We start from the raw sequence: 22169 nt of genomic DNA on the forward strand, positions 1-22169 counted from the left end.
CAAAGCGTCTGCGTATCTCTGTGCCGTAAAGTCTCCGGACGGAGCCAGGTCAGGACATGAAGACACATGTTTCCTCGTGGAAATTCCACAGAGAGGGCTGTTTATGAGCTGGAAAGGCAGTCTGGGTTTTGTGCAGTCGTTAGAGAAAAGGAGTTGAAATGTTAGACGAGGCTTCGGGACGATCCTTTGCAGCGGTCCGTGTGAAAAATGTGTAAATAAAAATCTAATTCAAGGAAAGTGCCCCCACTTTTTTGAATCCCAGTGTTTTCATGTATGCTGTGAGTCTGTGTGAACATGCATGTCTGCACTGCCTGGCCTCTGAAGAGAATGCAGACACCAACTCCCCAAACATTTGTCACAGATGGGTATAGCTCCCACTGCCAGTAAACCGGAGACAATGTTCTCGGGTTGTGGCGTTTGTGCCGTCAGTCCTGTGACCTCACGTTCCCTGGGGTGTTAGCACCAGAATATCTAGCTTCATATTGATACCGAGTCCTCTATTTTAAGAGGGTCCGCCATCCAAGTATGTAAGGCCTTGTGCTTTTGTTTGGCCTCGTCTATATTAGGCAGCAGGCTGTCAGCGTCGCCCTGACAGCTCTGTCCTCTCATCACAGAGGTTTGTCTGTGCAGATGAGGTGAGATGCTGTCGATAGAACCGCTACATATGAAACTCTCGTCTTATGCAGTTTAAGCCGTTTAAAGCAAATGAACTGTGGCTTATAAACAATAACACAAGCTTAAATAATAATTCCTGGAAGAACTGCTCACAGTGTAAATTATAAAAAAGCTTTATGTAAACGTCCTGCTGCTGAAAGTGAAAATGATGTGAATGATGGTTAGAAGTGTTTTAAAATGTCTCAGGATTTAGTGATAGTTACCAGAAGCCTGCCTCAGCACCTCGGGGACGGTTGTAGCCTTTCTTAAAAGCAGCTCGTTGTCAGTGAGAGGCAGACGTGTTGCTCATTTTTCTGCTGCTTCACTCAGGGCTGAAAAAACCTCTCACAGGCATCCATGTCTGTCAGAGGATGATATTTATATTCTGCTGCCTTCCTCCACCATCACACTTGTTGGTTTGTGTTGAACTGTACATTAATATTGCATTTTAAAACTTGATGCACCGACCTAGCTCTGTCAGTATTGTATTTAGCCAGTGTGATACTAGTGTAGGATTAACGAACTATAATCTGAATAATAAATTAGAATGAAACCAAAAACTGAAACAATGAGCTTATTTTTCATCTCTTCACCAGCAGGAACAGTTTCGAACAGCCCAGGATGGTTTTCAAAGTAAAACTTGTAAAAAGTGTTTTTCTGTTATTAACAGCGGGACACATTTTTCTGCATCAGTGTGCAGTGCTAGTTACTGAAATAATTAGGGTTAAATGGATGGGTAACTACATCATGCTTTTTACTACAGGCTATGTTCAACCATCACACTCACAGTGATGCACAGGGGCTCGTTTGAGTGCAGTCCTTTGCTCAAGTCCACATTAGCATGCAGACTGAAGGAGTAAGGGTTTGAAACTTACTTACAGCATGTGATCGTGTTGCACTTCTGGTCATTGCAGTTTTGTTTTTTGACACTTTTCAAACTGTTTCAGTCTGATTTTTAAATCATTGATTTATCTAAAAAGGGCCCAGAAATCTGCAGAGTGTATCCGAATGCTTTGTGATAGTGTTACTCTGCCACGAACAGCATCCCCGCTCTGCTGTGCTCACTGGGTGAGTGAAGAGGTCAGAGAGTAACAAAGGGCAGAGATGTGAGAGAACCTTTGGGTTTTTCTAACTTTGTCTCTGAGTGATCATGGTACACATAATTATAGTTGCAATCACAGCATCTCCTGTCCAACTCATGCTTGGGATTCTGTCTCAGTCAAGCTTTCAGTTATTCACTGTTGATGATTACCAACGTTTAACAATGATATTCAGAGACTGGGACAGACCTAGAAATATGCAACTGTTACATATCTACTACACTCAGTTCATATGAATTTGCAGTAAGACCACGCAGTGCTCCTAGCTGCCATGAAAGTCCGTTCAGGTGCAGAAATACTTGGAGCCTACCTTGCTGAGGTTTTTATATATTTTTATAGCTGTTTAGTGGGAAGCAGCAGAAACCTCGTCGCAGGTCAGTCAGGCTTGAATTTGAAATGGCGAGTTGATAGAGAGCTTGTGTGTGTGTGTGTGTGTGTGTGTGTGTGTGTGTGTGTGTGTCAGAGAGAGATGACGCCAGGATCCAGTGGGCCAAATCTGGGTCTGTGTGTGTGACATGTCTGGCTGGAAAAGCCGTCTCTCCTATAAATGGGGTCCAAGGCGAGACTCTGGTTTGGGAGATGTCTGATTTTTATGGACTGGAAAGTGGGACGGTTTAAAATGAGTATAGTCTCTTTCTGTTAGACGGCAGTCTGGACGGAAAATTCAGCTGCAGCCAGATTGTTGTTAGTGTCTAGATGTACTGGTGATATAGCAGCGAGTGCAGATGTCTGCGTCAGGCGTCTGTAGTCCATGTTGTGTTTGGTTAAATGTGGCTGTCAAGATAAAATGTCAGTTGAAAGTTGTAGATGACCATCCTGAGGTGAAATAAAACTGTGAACAGGACACACTGAGACCTGTGGAGGCTTAGAAATGTGTACAATCATGTAAGGTTGCAGTAGAAGGAAGTATGACACTCCTGTACTCTGTGGATCGCAATCGTGTGATAGGAAAACTGGGTCAGTGATGATGATGATGATGATGCACTGTAATGAATGCAATTAATCAAATGCAACAAGGGCCTGAGATTTTCTCGGAAAGCCGTTGGACTAAGTTTTAACTCTTGTGCAGGTGCCTCTAGTCTGCACACTCCACCTTCGTACTGGTTCCTTGACAGACGCCCACAAACGATTCTCGGGAACTTTGTCATTGGTCTGAAGGACGTCCTTATATGTTCACTACACGTTTGGCTTCACCAAACTGCATGTGGCATCTCTCCTCTGCCAGTCTCCTGTTGCACCTGTCATACAATATGATTCTTTATTTTTACTGCCTAAAACAGCTCATTAATACTTCCATAAACAATTCAAACATTACCACCAGACCTCGCTGACAGCTTGATGATGGAGGTGAGGATGAAAGGGAGCATGGAGGATTTAAGCCCTGTCAGCGGCTGTCAGCGGCTGTCACGGCGAACACTCGCGCTCTTTTTTGTTTGCTCGCTCTGGTTATTCCTCTGCCGTGCTGTTAATTACTACCCAGAGATCCCACTCTGACATCCAGTGCTCTGCTTGGGTTTCACTCGTGGTGAACAAGTTGTTTGGCCTCGCTGACTGCTGCAGTATTTAGCCCGTGATCACACTGTGGCATTTGGACAGAAGCGTAAATGTGCCGTCAGAACTCTGATGCTAAGAAAATCATGACTTTTCTGTCTATTTGATCTAATTCTCTGTGTGGCTGCTTTGAGCAGGCCGATTGCTTCAGAGCAGTGGAGAGAGGATTCACGAGGAACACTCGCAAATGTTGAAGGACCTCTGTGTAGACCTCTGTTTGTGGCACAAAAAGAGAGCCTGGTGTGCGCCCACACTCAAGGGCGTCCACATGCTCGCGTTCGCTTAGTGCCAGTCTCAAGTTTTGATATATTGGAGCAGTGTGTGAGGAAAGGTGCTTGCTCTATGTGTTTGATATAGCAGCTTAAGTAGGAAGACAAGCAGAAAGCATCAGAGGAATAAAGGCAGACGTGTCGTTCTTGTCTTGCAGATGTTTCAAAGGTTAAAAATGCACGACTGATTTTGATCAATGAATGATCTACATAACACCTAATTTTCACTGGTTTAGCATCATGGATGCATCTTTGAATGTTTGGCTTCCAGAGCCACAAAAAATAAATAATTTTAAAATGCAACATTTTTTATTTTTGTTGGAGCTGGAAAACCAGATGTGTCTGTCGCTCCGCATAAACCACAACACAGTTCGAGCTCCATGCTGCTGTCTCGCATTGAGCACATCCAAATGCAGTTATGTTTACCCGCATCATCATTAATCTGCTGCAGTGTCGCCACTGAGCAAAAAAAGATTGTGCAAGTTAAATAGTTCAGATGCTCTAATCTAAACTTATTACATGTGAAAATACGTATTAGCACACACTTAGACCAGGTTATTATGAGTGTAAGAGAATAGTCGTGAGTCAGGTGTTGAAGACGAGGATATTTTTAATCTTCCACTTGTGACTTTATGTTGTTATTGATAGAATTAGAGTTCATATTTTATCATAACAGACAACATCATGCCTTATTACTGCATGAAGACCAGATGCTTCTTTTTGACAGTGCTGTGGGCTTTAAATCAGTGATTGACCTCGTTGACGCGGAGAACATGATATCAGAGTCGTCCGCTGTTCTTACTGTTGTGCTGCTGTCCCAGGGCAGGTGTGACACGTGAACAGAGATCTTGTGTCAGCAGGAGACTAAAAAGTGCAGGTGGGCAGAGGGGTGGCCCATGCATGACAGAATATTGGTATAGATGGTAAGCAGGGAGCGGGGTGTTGGATGTAAGAGAGGCTTGTTACATAATAGTACAGGCTGTCTGTCAGCTACTGTGGGCTGGAGGAGGTGTGACATCCATGAACAGGCCGTTACTCACAAGATAAATCAGACTTTGTGGGATCAGCTGTTGTTTTTATCTCAAACTGTTTAAGTTGGAAGTTTTCTCTGTATCATGTCACCGACATGGCATTATTCCCTCTCGACAGGTGGTCCTCCACTACAAATATTGTGTTATGTTACGCTCCTATTCCTGCTGAACTATGCAATCGTCTCCCTGGGACATTACAGATCAGATATCTACATAGCCCCAGTGTGCCATCGGTCAGAGCTCGCCTTCCTCCTTGTCTGTTTGTCCTTAGCTAGCTTTAGAAACTTGCAGAGACACCGAGTCCTTGTTTGGCAGGAAATAAAAGTTAATATAACTCTTTGTTGTTCACATTCTTGATAAAGTTAGATGGAGGGCGAGAGGTGCATGTTTAAAGGCTGTGAGGATGTTTGCAGAATAAACATGTCTTAAATAAGGACAGGAGCAAGATGGAGTCGTGTCCTGACCCGTTGGCCTCTTCACTTCCCCGGTGTCATGTTTTCACCGCTCACCTGAGCCTGTGGCCTGAGATGTGGCTCCAAAGTCACGGTTGATCTTCTGTGTCCAGAGACATACTTGAGAAATGACACGTCTGTCAGATTCTGGCTGCGAGCTTATTTTAGTTCAAACAGGACCTGGTTGTACTTTTCTGTCTTTACCTTAAATGGTTACTGAAAAAAATCTCCCGGCCGTGCAGCGCTGCTTGGCCTGCTCAGCTGGTGTTTTTGTTCTGTCCCTCATTATCGATTTGCTGCCAGGTTTTCAAAGCATCTTGCTTTCCTCCTGATTGTCGCTGATTGCTGGTTTAGTATATTGCTCTTGTTTCTGTAGGTTTGCCTCTATACTCCACCACAGTGGATTGTAAATAATACTATCAATATGGCATTGACGTGCACACTTTCAGCTTTAATTCAAGGTGTTTAACAAAAAGTTTGCATGAACTGTTTAAGAATTACAGCTGTTTTTACGCCCAATCACATTTAAACAAATTAACATAAATGTAAATATAACAGCTGTTTTTAATAACTGGATGAAATAAAGTCTGCAGCCATGCAAAGTATGAAGGCGCTCTTTCATTTCAAGGCTCCTCAATAATGACCGACCAGAGAACCTGTGTTTCTGGCTGAGCACAGACGCGCTTATCCGGCAGTCTTCTTCTTTCAGTGGGTACCCACAGCTGTAGGTGGGAGTGGGAATGTAGATCAACCACTAAACGTACAGCTGAAACCTTCACGCTCAGCGTTCACAACAGGCTAATACATCATCTGCATTCCTGAACAAACCTGTACCTACGTCTATATCTGCATGAAGTTTGAAGGATGATGGCTGATTACATGCACATGATTGCAAATTCCTTCTGAGCAGATCCTAACATGTGTATCACAGTGATTTTAATGTGGTTGTACAGTATGTTTTGTTTAATTGAAGCCACATTAATCCTCGTGGCAGAAAGCTTTGCTTGGGCACTTTCCTCTTAGTTTTCCCTGAAAACATGTGTCTGACAGCAGAGCTGGAAAACAACTCTGGTGGTTTTCATGGTGGCAGTAATGCTGTAGTGTCTAAGTTTCTACCAGACCACAATCACTCATATAGAATTACTTGGCGTTTGTTAGCCGTCACTGGTCGAAAGCGCTGTGCTCTGTTTGTATGTGTCTAAATCTGTGTGTGCGTGTGCCAAAGGGAAAAGTAACATCTCTGCTGACTGCCATGCGGCTGCAGCAGTGATGACAGTACACACAGTTTGCTGGATGTCACTGTAACGTGGACACGGACCCTGACGTGTGTGTGCATGCTTGCACCTTTTAACTGGTCCCCTGCAGTTTTGTCCTTTGTGTCACGTACGCCGGTGTGTGCACTGCTGTGACACACATGGAGCTGTGAAAGTGTGAGCCTCTGTGGGCCATGTGTGATGACAGTCTGGCTCATGCTGTAACATTACATGTCTTTGTTTTGACCAGGCATGGGGACTGAGGCGCCACAACAGTCCCAATAAAAGCAGCCTGGCATGTGTGCGCTCACACTCAGGCATACAGAGAAAAGCTGAGCCAGACTGCAGGGCCGAAGGCTGGAAGTCAGCACCGTGGCCTGAATGAAGGTGTTGATGTGATGAGCCTTGAGCGGATGTGTGTGTTTCACTGAGAGTAGGCGCATCACATCAGGGAACACTGTGGACTAGTGTGTGCACTGTGGCTGTGTGGGCTACTCGATGAATACGTACAGATTCTGTTGATTTTTTTTCAATTCCTGAAATGGTGTGTTATGCCTTATAGCCATGGCCTAATGTTCTTCACATCATATTTCACATTTTGTTCATCATACACAAATTCTGAATACATTTAGTGTAAAGAAAAGACGACACTGAAAGCTTCTCCTTGAGTTTTCTTATAAACAAACCAAAGTTTTTGTGAAACAGCTGGCTGGGATCTGTGCCAGAGGTGTGCACCAGGTCGGCGAGCAGAAATGAGGCCACAGTTATTAGTACAGCCTAACCTCTGGACGTGCACAAGGTCATCAGTGTAAGTCAATCTAAAGCTAGGATTTGTTTTTGTCTCCATGCTAAATATAACAGTTTTCTGAAACTAAATGTTACCTTTCAAATAAACTCTCAGTGAGTGAGTGTCTTCGTTTGGTAACCTAAGCTAAAACCTGTCAGTAACCATAAATGGTGTGTTGGATAGAAACAGGTTAACATCCTCAAGAACAGAAATGGAACAAGGTCCTCATGTAAACCGTTTCCCCAAAGATGAGATCGTTTAAGTGAAAAAGGAGGAAACGGAGGTCATGATGTGGACCGGTCAGAAAAGGAGTCACGCAGAGAAGAGCATGTCCAAAGACCAAAGGCTAAAAGGACACTGAGTTTCTACATATAAGCACACCGCAGAGTCTCATGAGAGCAGAAGCTGTGGTAGAAGTGAATGAGAGCAGGACTAAAAGAGAGTGTGCGATCAAGTTTCTGGGTTCTGTCTTCTGCTTGAAGCAGTCCAGCTCAGGGTTTTCACCTTTAATAGTACACTGCTCCATAATGTTTCGTATTAGTGGGTCCGTCAGCACGCTGCTGACATAATACAAAGTCTTTCACTTGACTGTTGGAGATATTAGTGCACTAAGAAAAGCAGTAATACTTTAATGGATGAAGGAAACAGACTTACACTTTAAGAATTCAGGCTCCATGAAATATGACTCACTTAATTTTTTTACATGTTAAATATCTCCTTTTTAAAAATAACCTATTACATGAATAAAACTTTAAAAAGTACAGTATAGTATAGCTATGGAAAGTCATGACAGCCCAGTAAACTGTGACATGAGGAGTCATCAGTGTTTCCAGTACAGTTCGAGTGTATTTGTAATGGTAGCAGCACAGCTCGAGCATTGTCAAATCAAAGTTGTCTATATCAAACAGTGCATTCAGAGCAGGATTAAAATTGCTGTAACACTCATGCATTTTCAAAAATAATCCAATCAGAAGTAAATCCTGTCCAAATGGGTTTAATACTCCTCAGGAAGTTCCCAAGAGGCCCATTGAAGCAGGACAAAGAGTGCAAATCATGTGGTGACTGAGCTCTACCATCACGATTAATCCCAGACATTCAACATAATGTCCTTTTACTTAACTGCCCTGATATTCATCTCCAGCAATGATAGAGCCTTTAAAACTTTACAAGTTTTCATTGTTTCTTTTACTCTAAACTCCTTTGTAGTAAAAATACAGTCAGAGCTCCAAGGTCAGAGCCAGGTGCTCGCCTAAACCGGCTCTCTGCAAACTGAGAAGCTGGGGTAAAATTAGAGGTTACTCACGATGATGACGTGTTAATTATCTAGTGTTAGCAGCCAACCCTCGCTCACAACTGTCATGGATATAGATGGAAGTGGAGACTAAAAGTGATACTACATCTTTATTTATACATTGCATTTATGGACATAGTAGCATAAAGGTGTTTACAAAGTCATACTGGCTACTGCTAAATCAACAGGTTTGCTACGTGTTCTGTAATTTTGGTCATGTATCTGAACAGATATGAAGCATGCACGGCCAGTTTTGATTTGTAGCCAACATCACCAAACAAAAAATGCCAACCAAGGTAAAGTCTGACATCGTACTGGGATAATAGCTTTGCAACAAGTACAGTCAGGAAATTTCCTCATTACTAAACATTCCAGATCCAACTGTTAGTGGTGTTATAATAAAGTGGAAGTGATTAGAAACGGCAGCAACTCGGCCACAAATTTGGTCGGCCACATAAAATCCCAGCGTCGGGTCAGTGATACTGAGGCGCACAGAGATCGCCTGCTTTCTGCAGACTGGATCACTACAGACCTCCAAACTTCATGTGGCCTTCAGATTAGCTCAAGAGCAGTGCCTAGAGAGCTTCATCGAATGGGTTTCCATAGGCGAGCAGCTGCATCCAAGTCTTACATCACCAAGTGCAATGCAAAACAAAAAGCAGTGGAGTAAAGCACACAGCCATTGGACTCTGTGGAGACATGTTCTTTGGACCAACGAATCACCCTTCTCTGTCTAGTGGTGTGATGGATGAGTCTGGGTTTGGCGTTTGCCGGGAGAACAGTGCTTGTCTGACTGCACTGTGCCAAGTGTAAAGTTTGGTGGAGGGGGGATTATGGTGCGGGTTTGTTTTCAGGAGTTGGGCTCAGCAACTTAGTTCCAGTGAAAGGAACCCTTAATGCTTCAGCATACCAAGATATTTTGGACAGTTTCAAGCTCCCAACTTTGTGTGAAGAGTTTGCGGATGGCCCCTTCCTGTTCCAACAGGACTGCACACCAGTACACAAAGCAAGGTCCATCATTTTTTAAATTTTTATTTTATTTAACCAGGGAAAAAAATCCATTGAGATTAGAAAATCTCTTTTACAAGGATGTCCTGGCCAAGATGAGAAGCAGCAGCACAGTGTGCAAAGTGCAAAACAAGCCAATTTCTATTGTAGAGCAACAATGTATAAAATTATTCACATTTACCACAAAATATGAAGTAGGATAATATATAAACATTTAACATAATTTAAAGCAATTTGAAATTCCAGCCATTTAAATTTTACAGGTACAGTTTGTGAACCTGTCAGTCTTTGTTTAGAGATTCCAACCTCAACCTGAGACTCAGATCAAGACCACAGACTTAACTCTGTGCTCGCAAGGGGTACTTTAAACCACAGCCAGCTCCTGATGTTCTGGAGGGCAATGGACTCGATGTAGATATTTGATGACCGTTTTCATAGAATGGGTTTGTATATAAAAATATACCAGTGCTTCATCCTTTGATTATTGAGTGAATTAAATCCAGCAAGGGTATACAAAGTGCAGTGATGAGTCATGAAGCGTGTTATATTGGGTAGGGCAGCACGGTAAATGGGGTCTAATTTAGCTAAGGTAGGCAGGCAGATGGATGGACGGCATCACCGTAATCCAACTGAGATAAAAACGAGCTTAATACAAGTCGCTTACGGGAAGCAATAGAGAAACATGATTTTAATCTATACAAAAAATGTACATTTGAGCTTTGTTATCAAGTATGATGTTTAAAGTCGAGATCCTTATCAAATACCAGGATTTTTGTATGAGTCAGCAACCTGTATGCTATCACCTTCCAGAGTTTCGATGTTCAGAGCTTCAGACAACATAACGTTGGTTTTGCCAGCATTCAGGACTAATGAAGAGCAATCTGACAAAATCAGTCTGTTTGTGTATACTTCATCCAGAGAAGGTGCTGACGAGTATAGAACTGTATCATCTGCATACATACGGTAGGAAGAGAATTTGAGCTGCTCACAAATGTTATTATATAAAAACATGGATCGGCGAGTTTGATGTGGAAGAACTTGAGTGGCCTGCACAGAGTCCTGACCTCAACCTGATTGAACGCTTTTGGGATGAATTAGAGCGAAGACTGCGCGCCAGCGTTCTCATCGCACATCAGTGTCTGATCATCCAAAAGCATGGCCAAAAAATCCCATAAACACACTCAAACCTTGTAGAACAGGGGTGGGGAAATGTAGCTGTGGTGGGGCGTGGTCTGCGGTGCCGTGCAGGGAGGGCAGATGCACCTGCGGCATCCTTAATCACGCCCGCCGAGTTAAAACACGGGGACTCAGGGGTTGGTGTGTGTTGTGGTGTGATTTAAATAAAAAGGCTCAAAACTATGATCCCTGGACCCGCCGAGTCTCATTCACACCACACTGGTGCCGAAACCCAGGAGGCGGCATGGCGGGTCCTTACTGGAGCCAGGGAAGGGAGGAGCTGGCCCAGCAGGAGCAGGCGGCGGAGGTGCGCCGCCAACAGGAAGAGCGAACGCCACCTGGGGAGGATGATGGAGCTGGCGGCACTGCTCCAGGCCTGGGCGACCTCGTCACCGCCACCCCCACCGGGGTATCCTGACGGTGGGAAAGCGGTGGAGGAGCCGTGTGGGGCACCTCGGCAGCCGGAGGTGGTGGACAAGGCGTGCGGGCGTCTGCGCCTGCCGGAGGAGGGGGAGCAGCCGGGTGAAGGGCTGCTCCTGCCGCTCGAACCGGGAGAGGCGGTGGCGGAGGAGCCGCGCGAGGAGTGATCTAAATAAAATGGCTCAAAACTATGATCCCTGGACCCGCCACCACAGTATTCAATTCAATTCAATTTTATGTATATAGCGCCAAATCACAACAAAAGTCGCCTCAAGGTGCTTCATAGGTACAGAGAAAAACCCAACAATCATATGACCCCCTATGAGCAAGCACTTTGGCGACAGTGAGAAGGAAAAACTCCCTTTTAACAGGAAGAAACCTCCGGCAGAACCAGGCTCAGGGAGGGGCGGGGCCATCTGCTGCGACCGGTTGGGGTGAGAGAAGGAAAACAGGATAAAGACATGCTGTGGAAGAGAGACAGAGATTAATAACAGATATGATTCAATGCAGAGAGGTCTGTTAACACATAGTGAGTGAGAAAGGTGACTGGAAAGGAAAAACTCAATGCATCATGGGAATCCCCGGCAGCCTACGTCTATTGCAGCATAACTAAGGGAGGATTCAGGGTCACCTGGTCCAGCCCTAACTATATGCTTTAGCAAAAAGGAAAGTTTGAAGCCTAATCTTGAAAGTAGAGATAGTGTCTGTCTCCTGAATCCAAACTGGAAGCTGGTTCCACAGAAGAGGGGCCTGAAAACTGAAGGCTCTGCCTCCCATTCTACTTTTAAATACTCTAGGAACAACAAGTAGGCCTGCAGAGTGAGAGCGAAGTGCTCTAATAGGGAGATATGGTACTACAAGGTCATTAAGATAAGATGGGGCCTGATTATTTAAGACCTTGTATGTGAGGAGCAGGATTTTGAATTCAATTCTGGATTTAACAGGAAGCCAATGAAGGGAAGCCAAAACAGGAGAAATCTGCTCTCTCTTTCTAGTCCCTGTCAGGACTCTTGCTGCAGCATTTTGGATTAGCTGAAGGCTTTTCAGGGAGTTTTTAGGACATCCTGATAATAATGAATTACAGTAGTCCAGCCTGGAAGTAATAAATGCATGAACTAGTTTTTCAGCGTCACTCTGAGACAGGATATTTCTAATTTTAGAGATGTTGCACAAATGGAAGAAAGCAGTCTTACATATTTGTTTAATATGTGCGTTGAAGGACATGTCCTGGTCAAAAATGACTCCAAGGTTCCTCACAGTGTTACTGGAGGCCAAGGTAATGCCATCCAGAGTAAGAATCTGCTTAGATACCATATTTCTAAGATTTTCAGGGCCGAGTACAATAACCTCAGTTTGATCTGAATTAAGAAGCAGAAAGTTAGCGGCCATCCAGGTCTTTATGTCTTTAAGACATTCCTGCAGTTTAACTAATTGGTGTGTGTTACCTGGCTTCATGGATAGATAGAGCTGCGGCAGATATCAAGCATACCTGCCACTGTTGTCAAGTCCTGTGATCTTGTTGTGTGTTTCAAACTCTTCACCAACACCAGCTACACAAGTTGCAGAATTTTGGTCTATTACCCAACAATAGTTGTGTTTCAGCTTGGGTTCTGCCAGTGGTCAGTGACACTGGGGACAGAAGATCATCAAAGTGGATTACAGTGATAGTCGACTTTCTCTGTGCCATCCTCCTAAATTCTGACGTTGGCCCAACCATAGGCGAATGTGAGTCTGTCTCTGAGTGTTAGCTCACTGACAGACTGGCGACCTGTCCTCAGTGTCCCTCTCTTAGTTGATAACGCTCATTTTTTGTTCACCCTCTATTCTTCTGAGTAGAAATAACCAGATTATCAGACTATTCTGACAGTGCAGTGAAAACATGAATTGGGAATAAAATTAAAAGAATACTTTTGGTTCAAGATGTTTGCCTCACATTTGATGTCCTTCCAAAACAGCCCGGACCACTGGCATGTCGATAGTGTTGTGCAACTCAGTGGTGGTATGAGCAGCAAAATAGTTGTATGTGTTTGTCTTGTTTAGTATCTCATGTTTTCATGTGTTTAGCTCTGAAAAGAAGTCTAGGCTTTTATGAGAGCTGTACTTTAGCCTGCAGCTAAGACATGTGGAGCTAATTTAAACTAAAAGCTTTGTCTCTGTGAGTGCTGATGCACTCACAGAGACCACAGACATTTAAATTGTGTCTATTTGGTATTACTGACTCCACATCCTGTCTGTGTTAATCCACGAGTCTGTCCTGTGTAAATCCTGACAAGTTTGTCGTTAATGCTCCAGAGTTTAGCGATGCAGGCTCAAACGATCACTGATGACAGTCTGTATGTAGGAGCGGCTTTCACGCCTTTGTACAGTCTTTGTTCACATTCATTTTCAGTGCCTGACATAAAAACAAAATAAAACATTAAGACTATATTAAATAAGTCAAACCTCATGTGATGTTATTGCCTTTAATTTTAGAGTCATTCCTGTGCTCCCACCAATTTCCAGCACAAAACAGGAAACTGAAAAACATGTTTACCAACTCTCTGTGCTCTTAATGGTCTGTTGTGGAACCTAAAAAAACCCCAGTCCACTCACAGAGGTATTATTGTGAATGGATTTGTTCTTACTTTCTACTCTGATTACTCGCAGTGCTCTGCACCTCGTTCTTACAAACACTTTTTTCAAACACATTCACACCAGTGGATGCGTCAGACTGGAGCAGCCAGGCATCAAACCACCAACCTTCTGATTAACAGATGACCCGCTCTGCCTCCTACACTGCAGCTGGCTGAGTCCCTTATTACTGTCATAACTTGAATTTGCCACAGCGATTGTCCAACAGTAGAGCCGGAGACTCTGAGCTGGCATGTGTGCTGGACTGAGCGGTATCATTTTGTAGGTACGAGTGTTAAAGTAGGGATCTTGTTGTCCTTGTTGTGCGTGCTTTTGTTGCACGTTTGCAGGACAGCCATGATTGTAATAAAATTTACCGCTTGGCCTCGACGGTCTGTTGCCAGTTATTCTTTCCTAGCACTTCAAACATTGTCTCGTCATTATATTGATCGTATTTGATTAGCAGGCTGGAAACTTGGAATATTTTATGCACGTCATCTGCAACGTGTCTGAAGTTAAAATTGGCTTCTGGACCTAACGCTGCCAGCAGCTTCATTTAAACTACAGCGTGATGCCAACTAGGACACTATTTTATTTAAAGTTACACAGTTACACACTGCACCATTTTTATTTGCCCTCATTTGTTGAAAGTCCTCTGAGACCTTTCCTACAGTCTGCGTATAGAAAACGATTTTCTTTATTTGGTAAGAAATAAGGACAGTCCTGTTATTGTTTTTATGCTGTTTAATGTTTAATGTTCTTTGCCTGAGAAGGAACACATGTTCATAAATCACTGTATTATGTAGACACTGTGTGGGATCCAGTTTAAGGATGTTTGGTTCAAAACTTCATGCATGGGTAATAATTTCTTACTGTGAGGCGACAGTGCTGATCTCTGCAGCACCCTGCTGTCTGGTGGAATTACTGGAGTTTTAATATTACCAGCCTAGATGTTTGCTTATTGTCTAATTATTAAGTAGTCACATCCTGTGTAAAGTTTTGGAAAACATGCATCACTGTTGATGTGGATGTAGCGATGGAGGCCTGAGGGTACATCTGTCACCATCTTACAATGCTGTGATTGCAGCCATTCCCCCACTCTCTGTGAATGGGACTCATGGTCATTGATCAGTGGTCATGACAGTTTGCATATTAAGTCATTGTGTAAATGTCCTGTTTGTTGGAAACCTGCAGTCAGCTGAGACTGAAGAGGTCACCTGATGATGCTGAAAGATGAACAGAATCAACCTTTTGGGATTATTCACCTGGATAAAACGTGCATCACCACAGTAATAATGTAGTAATATAGGACTGTAGTGACTGACTCTCAATTTAAATTAAAGCTTGAAAGAGTAAAATAAAAATGTCACAGCAGCTGTGACAGAACTTGAGTTGACTTTGAGAGACAAATGCTTAACTGTAAATAATGTGATAGTTATGTTTCCAACTCCGGCTCTTCCAAAGCCCGTCTTTTGTCCCGTCTCCCTTCTCTCACACCCAGAACATGACTGGCCCTCCCTGAGTCTGATGTCTGGTTCTCATGGAGGTTTCTTCCTGTTAAAAGGGAGTTCTTCCTTCTTACTGTCACTAAGTGCTTGCTCACAGAGTATTGTTTGATTGTTGGGGTTCAGACAGCTGTAGTTGTGATTTGGTGCTATATAAATACAGTTCTACTTCACGGTTTATAGAAATAACAATTCTTAATTAGGTGAGCTTAAAGTTGGAATGATGTAAACATGGATCCTTATAACGCTCGACTACAAAACTGAAACTGTGTCAGAGAACTGAAGATTAGTTTCAGCTTCATCAAATATTAGTTGTAGCTATTATCTGTGTTTTGGACAAATTAGACATGCTAACATAAACCAAGCCAACATGCACTCATTAAATAGCAATAGGTGTTTAAAATGAGGTCTGAAAAGCCGTGTACTGAGGTCTGAGAAGAAGCTGCCCCTCAGCCTCTGCTGCCAGCCTACACACGAGTCATTCATTATCTCCTTCACTTGTCAAAATTAGCATCGGCTTTCCTTCTCCTCACTCATACGGCTCAGCTCTGTTTGCTTTTCCAGTCGGTTAGACTGGGCTGTGTTCCAGTAAAGACATGGTGTAAGTGATTGTGTTTGTGTTGTTGCAGTGTCTGTAGAAAGTGAACTCCCCCTTCACTCTGGCTGGAGGAAGCTTACCAAATGCATTATTGTTAAAACTAAACAAATCGTTGTCACTGGTGATTTCTGTAGCTTCATGTATCTGTGAAGCCCTAACCTCTGTTTGTTGAGTTCATACAAAGTCAAGCAGGAGGCCGTGTGCGTGTTGTACCAACCGTAGTGCTGTTACAGCTGGATGCTGTTAGCATGAACTGATTGCAGAGAAAGAAAAGATCAGAAGGTTTACTACATTTACTATCTGATGCTCAGTTTTCAAAAGCACGGAAAAAAATCAACATGTGGATTTTTTTCTTTGGAGCTATTTCCCTAAAGACAACAGCTGCTACATAGAGTGCTGTATTATTACTTAAAACCATGCACCTCTACATACATTACCCCAGTTATGAAGGTGTACTTCAAAGTCTCATACACAAAGAGGTCAGAAGTCTCACACCTGACCTGTTTGCTGTGTTACTCAGAGAGTTTAACATCCTGCATTTCTTCAGTTTTATAGCTCTGCCAGTAAATGTCTTCTCTGTGTTTATGCTGTTGTAATTTCAGTTAAAATCACTGTAATGTGTCAGCTTTATTAGCTCCAGCATGATTTGCTCCGTTTCAGTTTGAAGTACATAAAGAAGCTGAACACTACAGCATAGTAACAGGTAAAATTACAGGATGCAGTGATGTGTGTGCTACAGTAAACACTGCAATTCACGTTCAGTCAGAATTTAGTTTCTTTTTTGTTCTAGAAAATTGACAAATGTTATAAATCATAGTAGCTAAAGTCAGAAGGTAAGATTTTATATAAATCTGAAACTGGAAAGAGAGACAAATTTTATTTGCTGCATCTCTGCTTTCTTCGGTGGACTTAGTGAGTGCACAGAAACATAAGAACCAGCCATGTTTCCAGCTTGATGCTGGTCAGTCCAAAGCTCCAAACTGTTCCTGTAAATGTGTTAGATTACTGTAGCTTGTCAACTTTAGCATGGCAGGCCCTTAAAGGACTGATAAGTACATTTCTCCTACAAGTGTCCAGTAACCACAGACCTATAGTGTGAAATCATGGCACTGAATTACACGCTTCAGGGCGTTCCTGTATTTATCTGTCAGGAACTGTAGTACTTCCCCTTTGCATTCATAACTAAGTCTGATTTATTATAGTTGTATCTTAATTATGTGAATATCAGTGTTTGCTTGCTGAGCTTTAACCAGCACCAAGATAAATTCATTGCTGTCATTGGGAACTAGGCTAATCTTACATTACCTGTGTTGAATTTTGCACTGTAAGTTGATAGCTATTATTCTAGGTGTTCACTGGATTGCAAGTGTTTCAAATAAATTCACATTTTTCAACAACCAAACCTTTTCAGCCAAATGGTTCCCTTGGAAAACATCATTCGCTGATTCATTCTGCTGCTTGGTAACTGAAAGCATCTGCAGCCACAGTTTTGCAAAGCTTCACAGAGGAGAAAAGCCTCTCTGTGGGGATGTCCATGACTTCCAGATTTCAGCCAGCTATTCCAAAGATTCTCAAAATGTATTAAAACAGACAATTTGACACTGATAGATGATGATTATGTTCGACTTAATACAATTTAGGGGGGAATGTGTATAAAGTATATAAAATATCTCTGTCACCCCCTGGTGGTGGTGGTGGGAGGGGATGTTCCTCAAGCCTCAGGTCCTCTGCCAGAGGCCTGGGAGTTTGAGGGTTCGGAGCATCATCTCTTCCTAGGATTGTAGTCTTCTGGACAAAGCCTGGAATCTGCTGTCCAGTTTTGGGGTCACAGCTCCCAATGCTCTATTACCACTTTGGACTTTACCTTCCACATCTGCTCCACTTGTTCCTTCACCCCCTGGTACTTCTTTTGTGTGCTCCTTCTTGCTGATGTTACTGTCTGCTGGGAATGACACATCTATTAGAACTATCGCCCACCACTGTGTCTGGCTGGTTGGCCAGCAGCTGCTCATCTGTCTGGAACTAGAAGTCCCACAGGACCTCAGCCCTGTTGTTCTCATCCACCTTTGGTGCCGTCTCCCATCAGAACTTGGAGACCTCTAATCCATATGGTATACTCTCCTGTACATTATCCTAGTCTCTTGTGCTTCTCAGTGTACACTGTAACAGCTTTCATCAGTTTATCTTGCTACTATGTGCTATTTAATCTCACTAGGCTTTATCCAGTCTGCAGCCTGGGTGCTGTCAGCTCTGATGGACTCCAGCCTCTGTAGCTCTGGTGCTTAGGCTCTGTGCTGTCCCTTTAACCAGCCTTTTCTGCCCACCGGTAGAGTATATGACTCAGAGGTGAATTAGATTAAATGCTTTGGTTTGTTTCTGTGAATTAAAGTTCTTCACTCTTAGAAACACTGAAACAACATATTTCCTAAAATAGTCTGACCAACCATACCAAAAGATATTTTACTTATTTATTTGCAGTTTTAGCATTTTTGTTTGAAACTTGATGGCCTGTCAAAGTTAACTAGAGTTCTTACAGACGTAACTTGAGTCTTGTTGGAAGCTTTTTTTTCTTTACAGTTATTTGTGAGTTTTTTTGGTGGTGTTAGAATGAGTAAATCATTGTAAACCAAAAGTGATGCCTGGCACAGCGTCCATCCATTGTTTCTCTGTGCTGCTCTGCGCTGTGGTAACTTGGGCCTCATTCCTGTTTTCTTTTCTTCGGAAAAAATGTTGCATAACAGCGTCTGTATGGATAAACATTTCGTGCCCTGGAATTCTTAGTAGTAACTGAAATGTAATTTAAGAGGGACTTTGTCATTAAACCTTAGCTATCCAACTTTCACCTGTCTACTCCAACCTCAGCATGGACATTCAGTGGCTTGACCCATACGCCCTACGCTGTGATGTTGTGTTTAGCTTTTACTTTGGCTTTAAATAACCTCCCCATCGAGTCTGGGTGGTGACTGATGGTGTTTCCACTCCTCTGATGGTAAATCTTGGTCTTAAAGAGGTCAGGTTAGAATGAAAGAGGTCAGAATCTTCCAGCTAAACGCAGCCTATTGAATCTAATCATCACAAGACCTTAAATTCAGCAGTAATGTGAAAGGCTTTAGGGAAATAGGATCAGTTTGAGACCTGTCAGTGCAAGACTATGCCAGGCTATTCTGATGACCTTAAGAGCTTCAAATCTGCGTGGGAATGCAATTAGGCATTGGTTATATCTAAAAGGATTGGCTGGTTGGAGGACATGATCTCTGGCATTAGGGAGGTCAGGCATGAAGACGAGGTCACAAAACATTGAACTGATGAAGTCAGGAAGTTAACCAACTGTTGGTATTTGGCCTTGAAATTAGATGCATGTTTATGTAGTTGGGGCAAATGTTAAAAATCATCATTGATATATTAATCTGGGATTTGGGATACCACAGTGGTACAGTCACAACAAAGTTCTGGTGTTTAGACTTTTACCATCTGAGGGTTATTTCTGATTCTAAGTGGCTCTAAAGGTGTGAATATAAAAGGCTGGCCCTGAGACTGGCAACCTGTCCAGAGTGTGTCATATCATTGTTCATTATCACCTGTGAGACGATGTGGAAAATGTAAAAGTAATTAAAGCACCTTAAAAAAAAAAAAACCCCAAAAAACCCAAGCCTACATTGCCAGCTGTTCTGGTTCCAGGTGCACTCCCAGTCAAAGGTTTGGACAGAGCTTCTCATTTAATAGTTTGTGAAGGCATCAAAACTATGAATGAACACATGTGGAAGTGTGTAGTAAACACAAAAGTGTGAAATAACTCACAACATGTTTGATATTTTACATTCTTCGTAACATCCACCCTTTGCTTTGATTACTGCTTTGCTCATCTTGGCGTTCTCTCCATGAGCTTCATGAGGTCGTCACCTGAAATGGTTTCCAACAGTCTCGAAGGAGTTCCCAGAGATGCTCAGCACTTGTTGGTCCTTTTGCCTTCACTAGTGGTAGTGGGTCATGCTTCACAGTGGGAACCATGCATGTAGAGACTATCGTTCACCTTTTCTGCCTCACACAAACACACAGCAGGTGGAACCAAAGATCTCAGATGTGGACTCATCAGACCAAAGCACAGATGGTCTCATGTCCATCCTTGTGTTTCTCGGCCCAAACAAATCTCTTCTGCTTGTTGCTTTTCTGTAGTCATGGTTTCTTAGCAGCTGTTTGACCATAAAGGCCTGATTCACACAGATGTGTCTGCTGCTGGAGCTCTGTGCAGCATTTATCTGGGCTCTAATCTGAGCTGCTGTTAACTTGTGATTTCTGAGGCTGGTGAATCAGTTGAATGTATCCTCAGCAGCAGAGGGGACTCTTGGTCTTTCCTGGGCCGTCCTCATGTGAGCCAGTTTCCTCGTAGGGCATGATGGTTTTGCGACTGCACTTGGGGACACATTCAAAGTTTTAGCAATTTTCCGACTGACTGACCTTCAGTTCTTAAAATAATGATAGACTGTTGTTTTTATTTACTTAGCTGATTGGTTCTTACCATAATATGAATTCTAACAGTTGTCAAATATGGCTGTCAGCTGTGCACCAACCTGACTGCTGCACCACACAACTGATGGTCCCAACCCCATTAATACATAACTCCATATATCTTGCTTCATATATTTGATGTCTTCAGTTTGTATCTACAGTGTAGAAAGTAGTAACAATAAAGAAAAAACATTACATGAGGTGTATGCAAACCTTTGACTGTTGGTGTACTGTTAACACTGAGAGGCAGCAGATAGTGGACGTGCGTTTGCAAACCTGTATATTGCACCAGTTCAGAACCAACACACTAACATGGGGACAGTGAATACTGTCACATTGTTTCTATTAACTGAAAGCTCTGTGTTTTATTTTTATTCATTTCAGATGGCTTGATGTGAGTGTGTCCAACCTCACATGTACCAGGTACTGGGTGGTGTACCTGCAGGTCATCCAGGAGGCTGTGTGGCCCGGTGGAGTTTTGCCAACTGCCCCGGTGTTTGAACGCAGCCAGCAGCAAAAGGATGACGCCAAACAACAAGCTTTACGCTGTCTGATGAGACTCTTACCAGGTACGTGTCACATCTCATGCTCGTTATAGCGCGATCCTTGAATTGATGTCATTCCTGTTACAGTATTTGCTCTTATTCAGTCAGTTTGAGTTGTTTTTACATCTCACTCTTTTTTCTGTGTCTAGATCTGGTCTCAGATGTGTTGGGCTCAGAGAAGTACAGACTCAGCTGGCAGACTGTTCTGGACTCTTTTCAGGACCCCCACATCAACAGGTCAATATACCCACTTTGTGCCCTTTAGGTAGCGAGCCTGTGTGCCGTCTGATGCAGCGAGGATGTTTTGTCATTTGCACCTCTTCTTCTCAGAAATGATTTATCATAAACACATCATCATAAAATTATACAAAATATGGTTCTTACATCAGATTTTGCTTCCTGTTGTCATGCTCAGTTTTTATTTGATTTCCTTAATTAATAAACAAAATGATGTAGTATCCATCTTCTGTGGGACGCCATATGAACTAATGGTAGAATCAGCACAACCTGTAACAGCTCCGTTTTTTGTCTATTTGTTTGCATTCGAGCATCCACAGTTTTCAAGATATAACTTTTGTCTGAAGGTAGATACCAGTAACAGCTTGAGGTCATTTCATTTTGGTGAAAATCAGTAGAAACTTTAGAGTGGTGTAAAAAAGTGTTTGCCCCCTTCCTGATTTTAGATTTCCACGGCGCTGTGAAACACAGTTATCACAAACACGTAATTGCAGTTGTTGCTGCTAAGAGTGACCCAACCAGGGAATCACTTTTTCTCTTCAGCTTCACAGGATTATACTCGGCCTCGGAGGGCATGGTTAGCTAAGTGTTTGACTTTCACTCTTACTCCACAAGGTTAAAGTTGATGAAAGGTTGTGGAGAGATCAGTACAATACCTTTTTTTTTTTTTTTTTTTGCGGTGCCATACGATGTCTCAATACTGTTATAAAGTTTTGTAAAATCACACACTGCATATCTTAAAATCACAAGTTTTTACAGAAGCCAAAGACTTCAGCCAGTACTGTTTAATTCTGGTTAATCATCAGCATGTTGTGATAAAGACTTCATAAAACATTAAAGTTTTAGTATAGCCCTCACCCTTCAGAGGGTTTCATAGCGCGGCCCTGCCAATTCCAGTTTCCAACAATGGCAGCAGCTACTTAGTTTAAATATTACTCTTATTACTCTTTCTGGGTCACAAAATAAACTTTTAAGATATTTTCAGGTGAGAATGTAATAATAATAATAATAATGATAATGGATTGCATTTATATAGCGCTTTTCTAGGCACCCAAAGCGCTTTACAATTCCGCTATTCATTCACTCTCACATTCACACACTGTATATATGTAGCTGTGTAAACTTCAAATATCTGCTCAGTTTATCGAGACATCACGTTTGCAAACTGCTCCAACG

At 42.7% G+C, this 22169-nt stretch overlaps 1 protein-coding gene across 2 annotated transcripts in view; it reads left to right on the forward strand.

The window, feature by feature from the left end:
• The window catches only part of snx19b (sorting nexin 19b), a 50030-nt gene that overhangs the window by 19773 nt on the left and 8088 nt on the right, over positions 1 to 22169 (forward strand). For both annotated transcript variants that reach the window (XM_005462423.4, XM_005462422.4), the window contains exons 12-13: positions 20596 to 20780; positions 20906 to 20993. In XM_005462423.4, coding sequence (XP_005462480.1) covers positions 20596 to 20780; positions 20906 to 20993 — 273 coding nt within the window. The remainder of the gene's footprint in view (positions 1 to 20595; positions 20781 to 20905; positions 20994 to 22169) is intronic.

The sequence above is a fragment of the Oreochromis niloticus genome, linkage group LG14, assembly GCF_001858045.2.
Source record: "Oreochromis niloticus isolate F11D_XX linkage group LG14, O_niloticus_UMD_NMBU, whole genome shotgun sequence".
Classification (NCBI taxonomy): domain Eukaryota; kingdom Metazoa; phylum Chordata; class Actinopteri; order Cichliformes; family Cichlidae; genus Oreochromis; species Oreochromis niloticus.